The sequence below is a fragment of the Lampris incognitus genome, chromosome 10, assembly GCF_029633865.1.
Source record: "Lampris incognitus isolate fLamInc1 chromosome 10, fLamInc1.hap2, whole genome shotgun sequence".
NCBI lineage: Eukaryota > Metazoa > Chordata > Actinopteri > Lampriformes > Lampridae > Lampris > Lampris incognitus.
This window is the reverse complement of record NC_079220.1, coordinates 29,594,594-29,608,904: the sequence shown is the minus strand read 5'-3', so window position 1 is coordinate 29,608,904 and position 14,311 is coordinate 29,594,594. Positions and strand designations below refer to the sequence as shown.

The following is a 14,311-nucleotide window of genomic DNA, read 5'->3' as shown; positions in this document are numbered from 1 at the left end:
AATATTTTTAATAAATTCCAATCTGGCTTTCGCCACCAACATAGCACAGATACAGCACTACTAAGGGTGACAAATGACATCCTCATGCGAGCTGACAATGACAAACATTCTATCCTGATCCTGCTTGACTTAACTGCTGCTTTTGATACTATTGATCACGCCATCTTGTTAAACATTTAAATAAGTGGGTTGATATCTCGGGCTCTGCCCTCACTTAGCTCTCATCTTATCTGTCTTACAGGAAGTTTCAGGTTGTCATAGACAACTTAGTGTCCTCAACTGTCCCTCTACTCTGTGGAGTTCCACAGGGTTCAACTCTTGGTCCCATCCTTTTCTAATTTTACATGTTACATCCAGGCAATCCGGTTAGCCAGTTCATTTGCATTTCTCACCACTGCTATGCTGATGACTGCAGCTATTTTTCAGTTAAGCCAAATGATATGGGTAATATTGGTACCCTTCATGACTAGCTGCCTGCTACTAAGGAATGGATGTCACTCAGTTTCTTTCAGCTCAATTCAGACAAGACTGAGGTTCTCTTTATTTGATATATTCTATTGATCCCTGAAGGGAAATTCGTCTCTGCATTTAACCCATCCTACCTGTGTAGCTAGGAGCAGTGGGCAGCTGCCGTGCAGCACCCAGAGACCAACTCGTTTGTCTTGCCATGCCTTGGTCAAGGGCACAGACAGGAGTATTAACCCTAACATGCATATCTATTTTGATGGTGGGGGAAACCGAAGCACCTGGAGAAACCCACCGCAGACACGGAGAGAACATGCAAACTCCACACAGAGCAGGACCTGGGATGACCCCCAACTTCAGGGTTTGAACCCAGGACCTTCTTTCTGTGAGGCGACAGCGCTAACCACTATGCCACCATGCCACATTGGCCCTAATAAGTCCATTCATCCCTTAGCCAAACCACTTATCCTGCTCTCAGGGTCGTAGGGATGCTGGAGCCTATCCCAGCAGTCATGGGGCGGCAGGCGGGGAGACACCCTGGACAGGCCACTAGGCCATCACAGGGCCAACACACACACACACATGCACGCACGCACGCACGCACACACCTAGGGACCTAGGGTTGTCCTCTGTGTGGGGTTTGCATGTTCTCCCCGTGTCTGCATGGGTTTCCTCCGGGTGCTCCGGTTTCCTCCGACAGTCCAAAACCATGTAGGTCAGATGAATTGGCCATACTAAATTGTCCCTAGGTGTGTGTGTGTGTGCATGTGGTCCTAATAAGTTTGTCTCAGAAGTGAAACCTTGTATTGGCCCTCTGGCCACCAATGTGAAATGCTGCTCAAGAAATCTAGGTGTCCTCTTTGACCAAAGTCTGAATTTTGACCCACATGTCACCAATACCAATCTTACATCTTTCATCACACCAAATCCCTGCATCCCTGCATTGGCTCCCCATAAAGTATAGAATAGACTTCAAGATACTGCTTATAACATATATGGCCCGACATGGTCTTGCTCCTTTATACATTTCCGAACTTTTGCATTCTTAATCCACTTCTAGGCCACTCAGATCTTCCGACCAGGGTCTCGTATTTATAACCTGCTCCCTCCGCAAATCCAAGGGTGACTGTGCTTTTGCCGCCAGGGCCCTGTCCCTCTGGAACAGCCCCCCCCCCCATATACACACCCACCCGTTACATTGGCTGAGTCTGTAAACAGCTTTAAAAAACTTCTCAAAACCCATCTCTACCGACTTGCCTTCCCTATAAAGGGGCTGTAATTTATACTTTTCTGTTTATAACTGTATATGTACGTTGTTTATTTTTCTGTATCTTTATCTTATCTTGTGCAGCACTTTGTAACTTTATTTGAAAGGTGCTCTATAAATAAAATCTTACTTACTTACTTACAAATTACTGAATAATACTCTCTTGCCAAATGCACTGCAGTGTCTTAAAATCGGGCTAGATAGTGGATTTTTAATTTCCATTTTCATTTACTCAAAAAAAATCAGAAAACATAAAGTATCTCTTTAGAACAATTCAAAATATTTTTTTCTTTATAGCCAAAATGCGAGCTAAGATCTAAAAATGAATAAATATTAAACAAGACAGTCCAGCATCTTACCTCAAAATCTCTCTTTAGTTAACATGACAAAAACAGCACAGTTTTATATGAGTGATTCATCTGGGCAACAATGAAAACCTGGGTGTAGTTACAGGGAAAGAAGGCCGGAGATACCAAAAAGCAGACATGCTTTATGGTGTATGTGGTTTACATGGTCTGGTTTAATAAAACTTTTGGACTTTAAAAAGGTGATGGACTGTGACTGGATTGGTCATTGTAGGGAATTTGTGCTTACCGAGTACTTGGTTTCTGAATTTTGTAAAACAATAAATATTGTGAATTGGATTACTGTCTCCATTATGGCCTTCCACCTGAGTACATGAACCAATATCAAAAATATCTAAAACTTATCATTGCAAATTTATAAAATGAGCAGTACCAAAGTATAACTTTTACAAACAAGAATGTTGATTGCTAATTGTATTTAAAATTGAATCTAATTTGTTTAATTGTCTTTTCTTTATCTTAAATAATGGGTATCAGGAGTGAACGTTATCTTATCAGTAGATTTTGTCAAAAGAATTGAGTTCTCTGAATTTACTTGATGTGCTAATGTAGTGCCTTGACCTTTGTCTTTTAATAATCTCATCAGCCCAAATTATCCAACAAAGCTACACAAACGGCAGCCCTAGACCTTAAGAACAGCACGTTTTCTCATTGAACATCTTAATGCTCAGACATGTGCAAGAGCTTCTTTTGTATGGAACAAAATGTGTGCTTATGAGAAATACAACTGATATAATCAATATGTTGAAAAGCAACACACACACCATCATTTTCCAACATATATGTGTGCCGTTATGATGCCACAAGTAAAAGAAAACCCTGTAGCAATTCTCTTACTTTTTGACTTACTTGAAATACATGAGTGGATATTGCTCTTCCTTAATGAGATACAGTTTTCATGGCATTTTGAAATCCAATCCAAATACATTGATGAAATCTACATAATTTGCATTTTGCTCCTCTGGTGCAATGAAGGTGACACAATTGAATGCAAAGCACATCGATGTATTTCCCTGTGTGTTTCAAGGCTGCGTATTGCATTTCTCAAAAGACTGTGTGGTTGTCATGCTTCAATTCACCATAATCAACTGTTCAAACACAGTCTGGGCTTGTGTTGGCTGGTATAGCATTATGAAAGAGCAGGAAAGTCAAATCGTTACACTTTCTTGAATGCAGGTGGACCAGACAGTCATGTCTGAAATAATGCCTCCAGTGATGACTATATATTTTTTTTATAGAGTGGAGTGATTGTTGGAGGAAATAGGACAAGTGGTGGCTGTCACAGGCGAGGAATTCACTTCCAAAAGGGCCTCAAGATCCATTCAAGAATGGATTCAAATGCCAGCGAGCCAAGGTGTGGACCAGCGAAATACCCTTCGCAATCACGAGCACAATTCCCCTCTACCGCTAAGAATGAGTGTACCTGAGATTGCCTAAACCTTTCAAGTTTCCATTGCATAGTCTGAAATAATAAAATAAAATAAGATGAAATAAAAATAAAGTAATAAAATAAAATGAAATAGAAATGAGCCAACATGTCTTTATGCATGCTCAATAATCCAGGTAAGCAAATCAAAGAAGGTTGAATCAGTTCAACTGGGTGCACTGTACATGCTAACAGATCTAGCAACAGCACAAACCCGTGCTGGTAAGATAGAGCGATCAGCCTGGAAAAGGGATGGATGTACATATGTAAATAACGTATGGCAGTCTGAGGACGGATGTCCTTGCCTGCATAAATGTTTTTTTCCTTATTATGTGGAATTGGTACATGGGAAGGACAATGTGTCGACCCTGTGATGGCCTGGCGGCCTGTCCAGGGTGTCTCCCCACCTGCCGCCCAATGACTGCTAGGATAGGCTCCAGCATCCCCGTTGGGATAAGCGGCTTGGATAATGGATGGATGCATAGTTTGCAGATGTATAGAGGAACGCGGCACACTATAGGTTGCTCACACATGAACTCTTACTGAACCCATGAATTCTATGAATAAGTTACAGTATACTTGCCTGAGACAGCCACCACTTGTTCCATTCGCTCCATCAACCACTCCACTCTAAAATACATTGTCATCACTTGCAGCATCATTCTCATCTTGTTGAAGCAGCAAATTTATCTCTTGCCGAGTAATTCCTTTTAGAGACACGATGGTCTGGTTCACCTGCACATTCAAGAGTATTGATTTAACTTGTCTGGATGTTCTTTGATGACACTACTGACCAAACCCACCTCCAGACTGTGACTGGGGAGTTGATTACATTGATCTGAGGCATGGCTACCTCATACTCTTTGGAGAAATGCAACATGGGCCCTCAAAACACAAAGAGAAACACACTGGTGTGCTTTACATTCAACTGTGTCACCTTCACAGAGTCAGGACGGGGCCAAATACAATAGTTCTATGGACTTCATTCAAAGGTTGCTCGAACTAATTTCAAAATGGCACAGAAAAAAATTGCACAGGGAGTGGGATGACATCATCTCATTAAGGAAAAAAATGACAGTATTTGAATTTCAATGTGTTTAAAAATTCAAGGTAGAAGAATCACGTCTGCATTTTGCTTTTACTTGCAGCATGATAACTGTGTGCACAGCTGTAAAATAATCACATGTGCATTAGATTTCAGCATGTTTGATCACATTAATTGCATGTCTCATATGACAGAGTGTTGAGATTAAACTCCTCTTAGTGTATTTTAATTGTCAAGGGCACAAGTTGAAAAGGAGAGGAAGATTTGGATGGGATTTGAACAAGGGCCTGCAGGGATAAATATGACTCCAGAGACTACAAACATAATAATAATAGCAATTATAATAATAATCATAATAATAATAATCCATTCCATCCATTATCCAAACTGCTTATCCTGCTTTCAGGGTCGTGGGGATGCTGGAGCCTATCCCAGCAGCCATTGGGTGGCAGGCGGGGAGACATCCTGGACAGGCTGACAGACAGGCCATCACAGGGCTGACAGACAGACAGACACACACACAGACACACACACACACAAACACATTCACACACAAACACAAACACATTCACACCTAGGGACAATTCAGTATGGCCAATTCACCTGACCTGCATGTCTTTGGACTGTGTGAGGAAACCGGAGCACCCGCAGGAAACCCACGCAGACACGGAGAGAACATGCAAACTCCACACAGAGGACGACCCGAGATGACCCCCAAGGTTGGACTACCCCGGGGCTCGAACCCAGGACCTTCTTGCTGTGAGGCGACCGCGTTAACCACTATGTCACCGTGCCGCCATAATAATCATCATCATCATCATTACATTTATATAGCACTTTTCTAGACACCCAAAGCACTTCACATTGAAGGGGTAACTCACTTCAACCACCAACAATATATAGCACCCACCTGGGTGATGCACGGCAGCCATTTTGTGCCAGAACGCTCACCACACATCAGCTTGAGGTGGAGAGGGAGGAATCATTGAGCCATTTACATGGGGGGATGATTAGGTGGCCAGATGGAGAGCCAGTTTTGGGAATTTTGCCAGGGCACCGGGGAACCCCCTACTCTTTGCGATAAGTGCCATGGGGTCTTTAATGACTACAATGAGTCAGGACCTCGGTTTAATGTCTCATCTGAAGGACGGCATCTCCTACAGCACAGTGTCACTGCACTGGGGCATTGGGATTTGATATTTGTTGTTTTTATTAGGGGGCAGCATGGTGGCACAGTGGTTAGCGCGGTCGCCTCACAACAAGAAGGTCCTGTGTTCGAGCCCCAGGGTAGTCCAACCTTGGTGGATCGTCCTGGGTCGTCATCTGTGTTGAGTTTGCATGTTCTCCCCGTGTCTGCGTGGGTTACCTCCGGGGGCTCTTGTTTCCTCCCACAGTCCAAAGACATGTAGGTCAGTTGAATCGGCCATACTAAACTGTCCCTAGGTGTGTGTGTGCCCTGTGATGGCCTGGCGGCTTGTCCAGGGTGTCTTCCCGCCCGCTGCCTAATGACTGCTGGGATAGGCTCCAGCATCCCTGAGAGCAGGATAAGAAGTTCGGGTAATGGATGGATGGATGGATGGATGTTTTATTAGGACCAGAGGGAAGACTGCCTCCTACTGGCCCACCGACACCACTTCCTGCACCAACTCAGTTTTCCAGGGAGGTCTCCCAAGTACTAGCCAAGCCCACACCTGCTTAGCTTCCGTCATTTGGCAGAGCCAGGATATATGCTGGTATGGCTGCCGACAAATATGACCACTAAATTTTTTTTTCATTTTCAAATTTGTCTTTTATATGTTTATTAAGTCTGTACTTATTTCCATAGACAGCCTTCAATTGCCCTTTTCCACTGTACAACATCCCTGGACGCTGCACAGTAAAACTACAGCCTCATGTTACTATAGTTTATTGGCCACTGCAGCTCTGGAGCAGTTTGCAGGGGAGTGCCTTGCTCAAGGATGGCAGGAGAAATGGGTGATCATTACTTATTTTCTTCAGGTGGCTAGATTCTCCCCATTGGCCGGGGTGATTTGAACTGTTCATCATTTGTTCTCAAGCCTATATCATTGACCTTAAAGCAGCAATCAGATACTTTTCTGGCTATTTTGTAGATTTGAAACTTGATGATGACATGGTGATTCTGCTGGACAGACAATCAATATTACAGTAGAACAGTGGTTCAACATAGTTCAATATATATGAGGCAGAGAGAAATAGACCTGTTGCAACTGATTTTCTCAGACTGCAAACAATGTGTAGCAGCCATTGTGGCTCCTGTGTGGTCAGCTCACCAGTAAATAGTCTGCACCTTGGTAAAAATGTGATCCTTGGACCAAAGCTAATGGTCAAAGTGTGGCATGAAACAGGCTTGTACTGTCTTGTCTCATAAAGAATTTACTTGACTCACTGGATTATTTTGCTCCTTATTTGTTGAGCACTTTCCCTACCATTGAGTGTTTCTTTTAACAAAGTTTTATATATATATATATATATATATAAATATAAACATATATATACAAACACACACACACACACACACATATATATATATATGGTTTTTTTTTTACCCCTTTTCTTCCAAATTGTATCCGTCCAATTACCCCACTCTTCCGAGCCATCTTGGTCACTGCACCACCCCCTCTGCCGATCCGGGGAGGGCTGCAGACTACCACATGCCTCTGCCGATACATGTGGAGTCGCCAGCCACTTCTTTCCATCTGACAGTGAGGAGTTTCACCAGGGGGATGTAGTGCGTGGGAGGATCACGCTATTCCCCCCTCCCCCTCAAACAGTCGCCCTGACCGACCAGAGGAGGCACTAGTGCAGTGACCAGGACACATACCCACATCTGGCCTCCCATCCGCAGACACGGCCAATTGACCTTTCGCAAAGTACCGCCCCAGAACGGTGCTTGTCCAATCCTACCTTAGCAACGGTCCATCAAGCTTTCAAACACACAGCAAAATGCTGAAACGGTGTGCCTATGGGATCTGCAAATCGGATACTAGATATCTGAAAAGTTTGGAGGAGGTGTAATTTTCTTTCCCTTCCCGAAACCCAGAACGCAAGAAGCGCAATGTCGGCAATAGATTTTGCAGTATAGCAGACCCCATGGCCAGCTTAATTCATCCAAAATCAACAAAAATACCTGTCTGCTCCAAGCTAAGCTTGCTACTAGCTATTATTGATAGCTAATACAGCTAACGTATTATGACTGTTACTTTTTCCCACACAATGCGCTGATTTCTTCCTTCATGTTTTGGTGTTTTCCGGCTACTTCCTGGATAGTTCTGAAATGCTTGACGGGCATAGCAACAGTAACTAAGGGGGGCGGGACTTTGCGAAAGGTCAGTTGTGTCTGTATGGATGTCCAACCAAGCCGGAGGTATTTGAACCGGCAATCCCCGTATTGATGAATAAAGTATTCTGATTCTGATGGGCAATGGAACAGACCGCTATGCTACCCGGATGCCCGACCAAAAATAATCAACAGCAGTGTCTCCAACTCTGTGGTAAGGATGCTGGTTTGTATTATGTAATATGACTCAGTGATCCAGATGGATAAAGATTTATCAAGGGAGAAAAGTTGCAGATTTCAGCTTTTAGCCCACCTTGAAAATACAGTATCTTTTTAATGGCTTTAAATTACCCGCTGTTGACAGGTTCTCAGTTTTTCTCTATTACCTTTCCCCCCTTTGGAAAAAGTCCCACTGCAACAAGACATTTATTCAAAAAATCTCTTGCTAAAATCTCAGTGGGATACCCAATGGGATGAGACAGTATTGATTGTATCCAATTAAGTTTTGAACCCTCTCCTTGTTCTAAATCAAAGCAGCAGTCTCGTAGGGCATTATGTGTGTGACATACAGACACACACATATATGCATGGACACACACAAGCAAACATATCAAAAGGCAATTATCATAAACAAGATCTCTTGACTGTAGACAGCAGACTTTTTCAGGTGGTCAAATGATTGTGATGTGATTGGTGGATTACGACAGAGGTCTTCCAGACCTCTGCATCCTGCTGTGCAGGAGGAGCGATAGCATGCTATGTTCTTTCCTAGCAGGAACCAGCCAGACACAACAGTGGCCCTGGCAAAGCGTTACCAAGGAGTGCAACCTGTTGCTATGTAATTAAGATGTACTTGTACCAGAGGCAGCACTTGCTGTGGTTCACGCTGCTTTGCAGAGAGAGTAAAAGAGAGACAGGAAGGCTGAAAGAGTCACACTAAATGAGTGCCTGACTCTCCTCAAATGGTGTCTTGGTGAAGGCTGTGACCAGAATGACAAAATGTCCAACTAGACTTCTGTCACACTACTTGCATGGACAGAACCATGGAACGCAAAGCGCACTTAATTAGCATCTCAATTACTGGATTCACTCAGCTCTACTCTACTCTACTCTGCTGTGTGTGTGTGTGTGTGTGTGTGTGTGTGTGTGTGTCCAGCGAAAGGCTCCGTCCGAACGAATTTCAGCAAAATGGAATCCAATTTGGCTAACTTCAAACTGAATACAAAAGCAGAAGAAAATAGCATACGGAGTGTGATGATGTACTGTGTGCACTATGTGGAATTTTATTTACTATGCCTGGTAATCTTATCTAATGATTTTACATTTTATACCTTAGACTGATACCTAAACACACACACAGAGGGAACAGGTGAGCTGTAGTCTGCCATGCCTACCTGTGCTGGGGGGAATCTTGCCGTTGCTGATCTGCTTGAGTCTCTTCTGGTGAGATTTGCCATTGTAATGGATCTGGGCCTGGGCAGCTGAATTGAGTTGGATGTTGCAGACCTCACACAGCGTGTAACTGCGTTGCTTCCTGTCCCGTTTAGGTCTGTGAAGTGCAGAAGGCAGGGTGCCCCCTGCTGGCCTCTCCTCTTGAACTGCACCCTCATCCTGGGGGCTGCAGCAAGGCTCGCCCTCCATCTTCGCCAGCAGACCAGCTCTGAATCCCCTCCTGTCTAACTCAGCGTTGGGCAGCGCAGATGGGCTGAATGGACGCTTCATACCTGGCAGAGAGGATAAAAGAGGGGAGAGGGAGAGAGAACATTTGATTGAGACATGAATCAAAAACATAAAAGGGATGTGGAAGAGAGGAGAAGTGGAACAAAATGATAGGTAGGAGGTTAGCCTTTTCTACTGTGAGATGACTTTCTATCTCCAATTTGGATTTTAATCAGCAGGGTTTGTACCACCGATAACAGAACCTGCTAAAAAGACACTGTACAATATAAAAAGCACAGCGATTTGGAAAATTGGGTTTATTTCTACTTTTTTTTAAATATTATTTTGCCGATACAATATTTTTAAATCAGCAAACCAGTGGTGTCGCTACACAGCAGTGAATTTCAACTCAGGTTTTAGACCAGTTCAATATTCCACATTTTTAGGATGGTAGAGAAGACCAGAAGCCAGAGGTCGGAAGATAGCTAGCTGCCTTTTCAAAGTTTCCTTCCATTAGCCCTGCCTGCCACTCAGTGTGGCTCAGGCCAGGCTGTGTGTGCAGTCCATCAGGGAACAATGACGGCATCACTTTTCCCTCACATCACCTGATCTAACCACGCCAAAGCCACACTGTAAAAACTTGATAGCCCATAGGCACCATGCAGGCAAAGATATCCCTGATTCACAAGGCTTTGCAGAGGGGTGTGTGGAATCTGATCCCCTTCCTGTCTGAGATAAAGCCATTCCCATCAGTACCCTGCAAACACAGTGGCACACTTACACACATTCCTGAAAACCACCAGGCGAAAGCTGTAAAAGTGATCAGGGACTGACAGCAGCTTTATACTTCTACAAATGTACACTACATTACATTAAGTTGTCCAACACTGCTGGTTCTCGGGTGCATCAAGGTACCACATGATGGAGACAGAGAGCTGCCATGCGTATCTCTGAGGACCAGGGCGATGCTGTCAGTCAAGCTGCAGCTCAGGGCCACTCACTGTGCAAAACAAAATGCTCTAACAGCGTGCTGTCTCTGTGCTGCACCCCAGCTGAGCAGATGCCTGGATGAGAGTCACAGAGGAGAGGAACAACAGGGAAAATAAGACCAACAAATAGGCTATTGATCTTTCTCTTTCTAATTTTCAGGCAGGTTTAGGGAGGCATGTAAGTGGAATCAACTGCATTAAATAAACAAGTGGTACAAATGTCTGCTGGCTTAGGCTGGAGAATTTCTGCTCTTCACTACTTTAAAGTGTGAGACAATGAGGTAACATGAATCATCCCTGAAATCACAGCAAATGACAGGCGAGGAAGTGGAATGGATATATTGAGGGTTAAGGGGGGAAGCATAGGACAAGGGTTAAAGACGACAACGGACCAGGGGTCCAGGTGGCGTAGCGGTCCATTCCATTGCCTACTAACACAGGAATCGCCGGATCGAATCCCTGTGCTACCTCCGGCTTGGTCGGGCGTCCCTACAGACACAATTGGCCATGTCTGCGGGTGGATGTGGACATGTGCTCTGGTCGCTGCACTAGCGCCTCCTCTGGTCATTCGGGGAACCTTTTCAGGGAGGAGGGGGAACTGGGGGGAATAGCATGATCCTCCCACGTGCTGAGTCCCCCTTGGGAAACCAGTCACTGTCAGGTGAAAAGAAGCGGCTGGCGACTCCACATGTATCGGAGGAGGCGTGTGGTAGTCTGCAGCCCTCCCTGGACCGGCAGAGGGGGTGGAGCAGCGACTGGGATGACTCGGAAGAGTGGGGTAATTGGACGGGTACAACTGACAATTGGGGAGAAAAAGGGGGAAAATGTAAGGAAAAAAAAAAGACGGACACGATGGGACGTGTGATCTCTTGTCAAAAGCCTGAGAACCTGAGTTGAGGTTCTCTGGTCTGCAAAGTGTCCTCAGGACAGATAGTCAGAGAACAGAGCTGTTTGCTTCATCTACTGTCTTTATAAATTAATGACAAGGCAGATTTACTGAAGCTCTGTGATGGATTGAGACATCAATGTTGAAGAACCCTGTGAAAAACACTCAACTGTGCATTTCTGATGATGCCTTTTTGCCTCCACCTTGAGTTATTTGCGTTAATACACAGAAACCACTTCAAGACACACACACACACACACACACACACACACACACACACACACACACACACACACACACACACACACACACATACACATACACACACACACACACACACACACACAAACACACTCATACAGAGTGCTCAAAGACACATTAGGGCAGCAGCTCCTGTGAAAGCTGCTATTCACATTGCCAATCTGGGAGCACTCAAAGGCTCCATCAGATGTTTTCTCAAAAGCTTTGAGCGTTGCTGCTTTCTGGCACCGAATGAAAAAAATCTCTGTGGTCGTCAACCGCATAATGTCACGACAGTCCCGCCAAGCTATACAGCTAGCAGCTCGTTCTTAACATAGTTCTAAAAACAAAATCCCTCCATGAGGACCTATAGACGTTTTAGCGCAGAGAATTTTGACTACTAAGCAATCACAACCTCATATCCAACAAGTGTAAAGGCACAAAACAGCCAGCTTTGAAAGACCAACATTGTGTGTTTTTGTGTGTGCATGAGAGAGAAAAAGACAGACAGACACAGTGAGAGAGAGAGAGACAGAGACAGAAAGACAGAGTGAGAGAGAAAAGAGTTTAAGCACACAATTAACATACAATAGGCGTGTGTGTGTGTGTATAAGGTACAGGCAGAGGCTGTAAAAAGTTTCCATCCAGCTCTGTGCATGGGAGAATCTCCTGCTGTGTCCAGGCACAAAGACCTGCAGGATGGTTCAGGACAGGAGATTGTCAACAGGCAGACCTTGGGGAGAAGGGGCTGAATGGGACAGTGTCAGCCATGTTTGCTGTTTGTGCTGTCTGGTGCGGGCTCCCCTTCCTCTCAATACACCCCCCTCTTACCAGTGAGCGCACTGGAGCCATCAATCATGACTGTGATCTCGCGCCGAAAGAACGAGGCTCACCGAGCATAGCAGCTCAGCAATAAAACCGCTATTTACGAGCCTGTCTGTGTTGCTCACTGAGCTTGAAATACTATAGCACTTTCCCCTTCTCCAGCCCTCCGCCCTACCCCAACTACTGCCACACACCCAACCTGAGGGAAGGCCTACATCCTCACTGGCTAGGCTCAGTGTGGTTGAGGGTGGGGTTGGTGGGTTGGGGCATGAATCTTTCCTGGTGTAAGCAGAAACAGGCCTCAGAATGGACTTGACACAAACATGGCAGCCATGTCCGCACCTTTTAAATTACACCGATGAGAAGGATACCCAACAGCAAAGCATATGTGCCAATAGGTGCACAACATAGCCCGGCCATACATCTACCATCCATGCAGTCACAAATAAACCATATTTGCCTCTTGTGCATGTATTATGTCTTTGTATGTATGGCATAGCTTTTTAACCCAGTTACTGAGGATGCAAAAGCCAGTGCATTCTTACTGCCGGTCCCAAAGCCAGATAAATGGGGAGGGTTGATCAGGAACGGCATCCAGCATAAAATCTTTGCCAAATCAAATATGCGGATCATAAATACGATTTCCATACCAGATTGGTCGAGGCCCGGGTTACCAACGACCGTCAACGATACTGTTGGCCAGCAAGGTGCCGGTGGAAACTATGCTAATGTTGGGCAAAGGAGAAGGAGAGGGGGAAGGCATGTCCAAAGGCAGTGAGAGAATAGGTAGGATTGCAGGTGAAAGTTGGAACTTTGAATGTTGGCACTATGACTGGTAAAGGGAGAGAGCTGGCTGATATGATAGAAAGAAGAAAGGTAGGTATGCTGTGTGTGCAAAAGACCAGGTGGAAGGGGAGTAAGGCCAGGAGCATCGGAGGTGGGTTCAAACTCCTCTACCATGGTGCAAATGGGAGGAGAAATGGGGTAGGAGTAATTCTAAAGGAAGAGTATGTCATGAGTGTGCTGGAGGTGAAGAAAGTGTCAGACAGAGTGATGAGTATGCAGCTGGAAATCGAAGGTGTATTGATGAATGTTATCAATGCATATGCCCCGTAAGTTGGGTGTGAGATGGAAGAGAAAGAAGAATTCTGGAGTGAGTTGGATGAAGCTGTGGAGAGTATACCCAAGGAGGAGAGAGTGGTGATTGGAGCGGACTTCAATGGGCATGCTGGTGAAGGGAACAGAGGTGATGAAGAGGTGATGGGTAGGTATGGTGTCAAGGAGAGAAATGTGGAAGGACAGATGGTGGTCGATTTTGCAAAAAAGATGGAGATGGCTGTGGTAAATACATATTTCAAGAAGAGGGAGGAACACAGGGTGACATACAAGAGTGGAGCAAAGTGCACACAGGTGGACTATATTTTATGTAGAAGGCGCGATTTGAAAGGGATCGTAGACTGCAAGGTGATGACAGAGGAGAACGTAGCTAGGCAGCATCGGATGGTGGTCTGTAAGATGACTTTGGAGACCAAGGACAGGAAGCGAGTGAAGGCAGAGCCAAAGATCAAATGGTGGAAGTTGAAAAAGGAAGACTGTTGTGTGGAGTTCAGGGAGGAGTTAAGACAGGCACAGGGTGGTAGTGAAAAGTTGCCGGATGGCTGGGCAACCACTGCAGAAATAGTGAGGAAGACAGCTAGGAAGGTACTTAGTGTGTCATCAGGACAGAGGAAGGGAGACAAGGAGACTTGTTGATTGAATGAGGAAGTACAGCAAAGTATAGAGAGGAAGAGGGTGGCAAAGAAGAAGTGAGACAGTCAAACAGATGAAGAAACTAAACAAGAGTACA

At 44.9% G+C, this 14,311-nt stretch overlaps 1 protein-coding gene across 1 annotated transcript in view; it reads right to left on the bottom strand.

The window, feature by feature from the left end:
* Window positions 1-14,311, bottom strand: part of znf385c (zinc finger protein 385C) — a 271,270-nt gene that overhangs the window by 180,029 nt on the left and 76,930 nt on the right. The window contains exon 2 of the mRNA XM_056288196.1: window positions 9,261-9,590. Coding sequence (XP_056144171.1) covers window positions 9,261-9,590 — 330 coding nt within the window. The remainder of the gene's footprint in view (window positions 1-9,260; window positions 9,591-14,311) is intronic.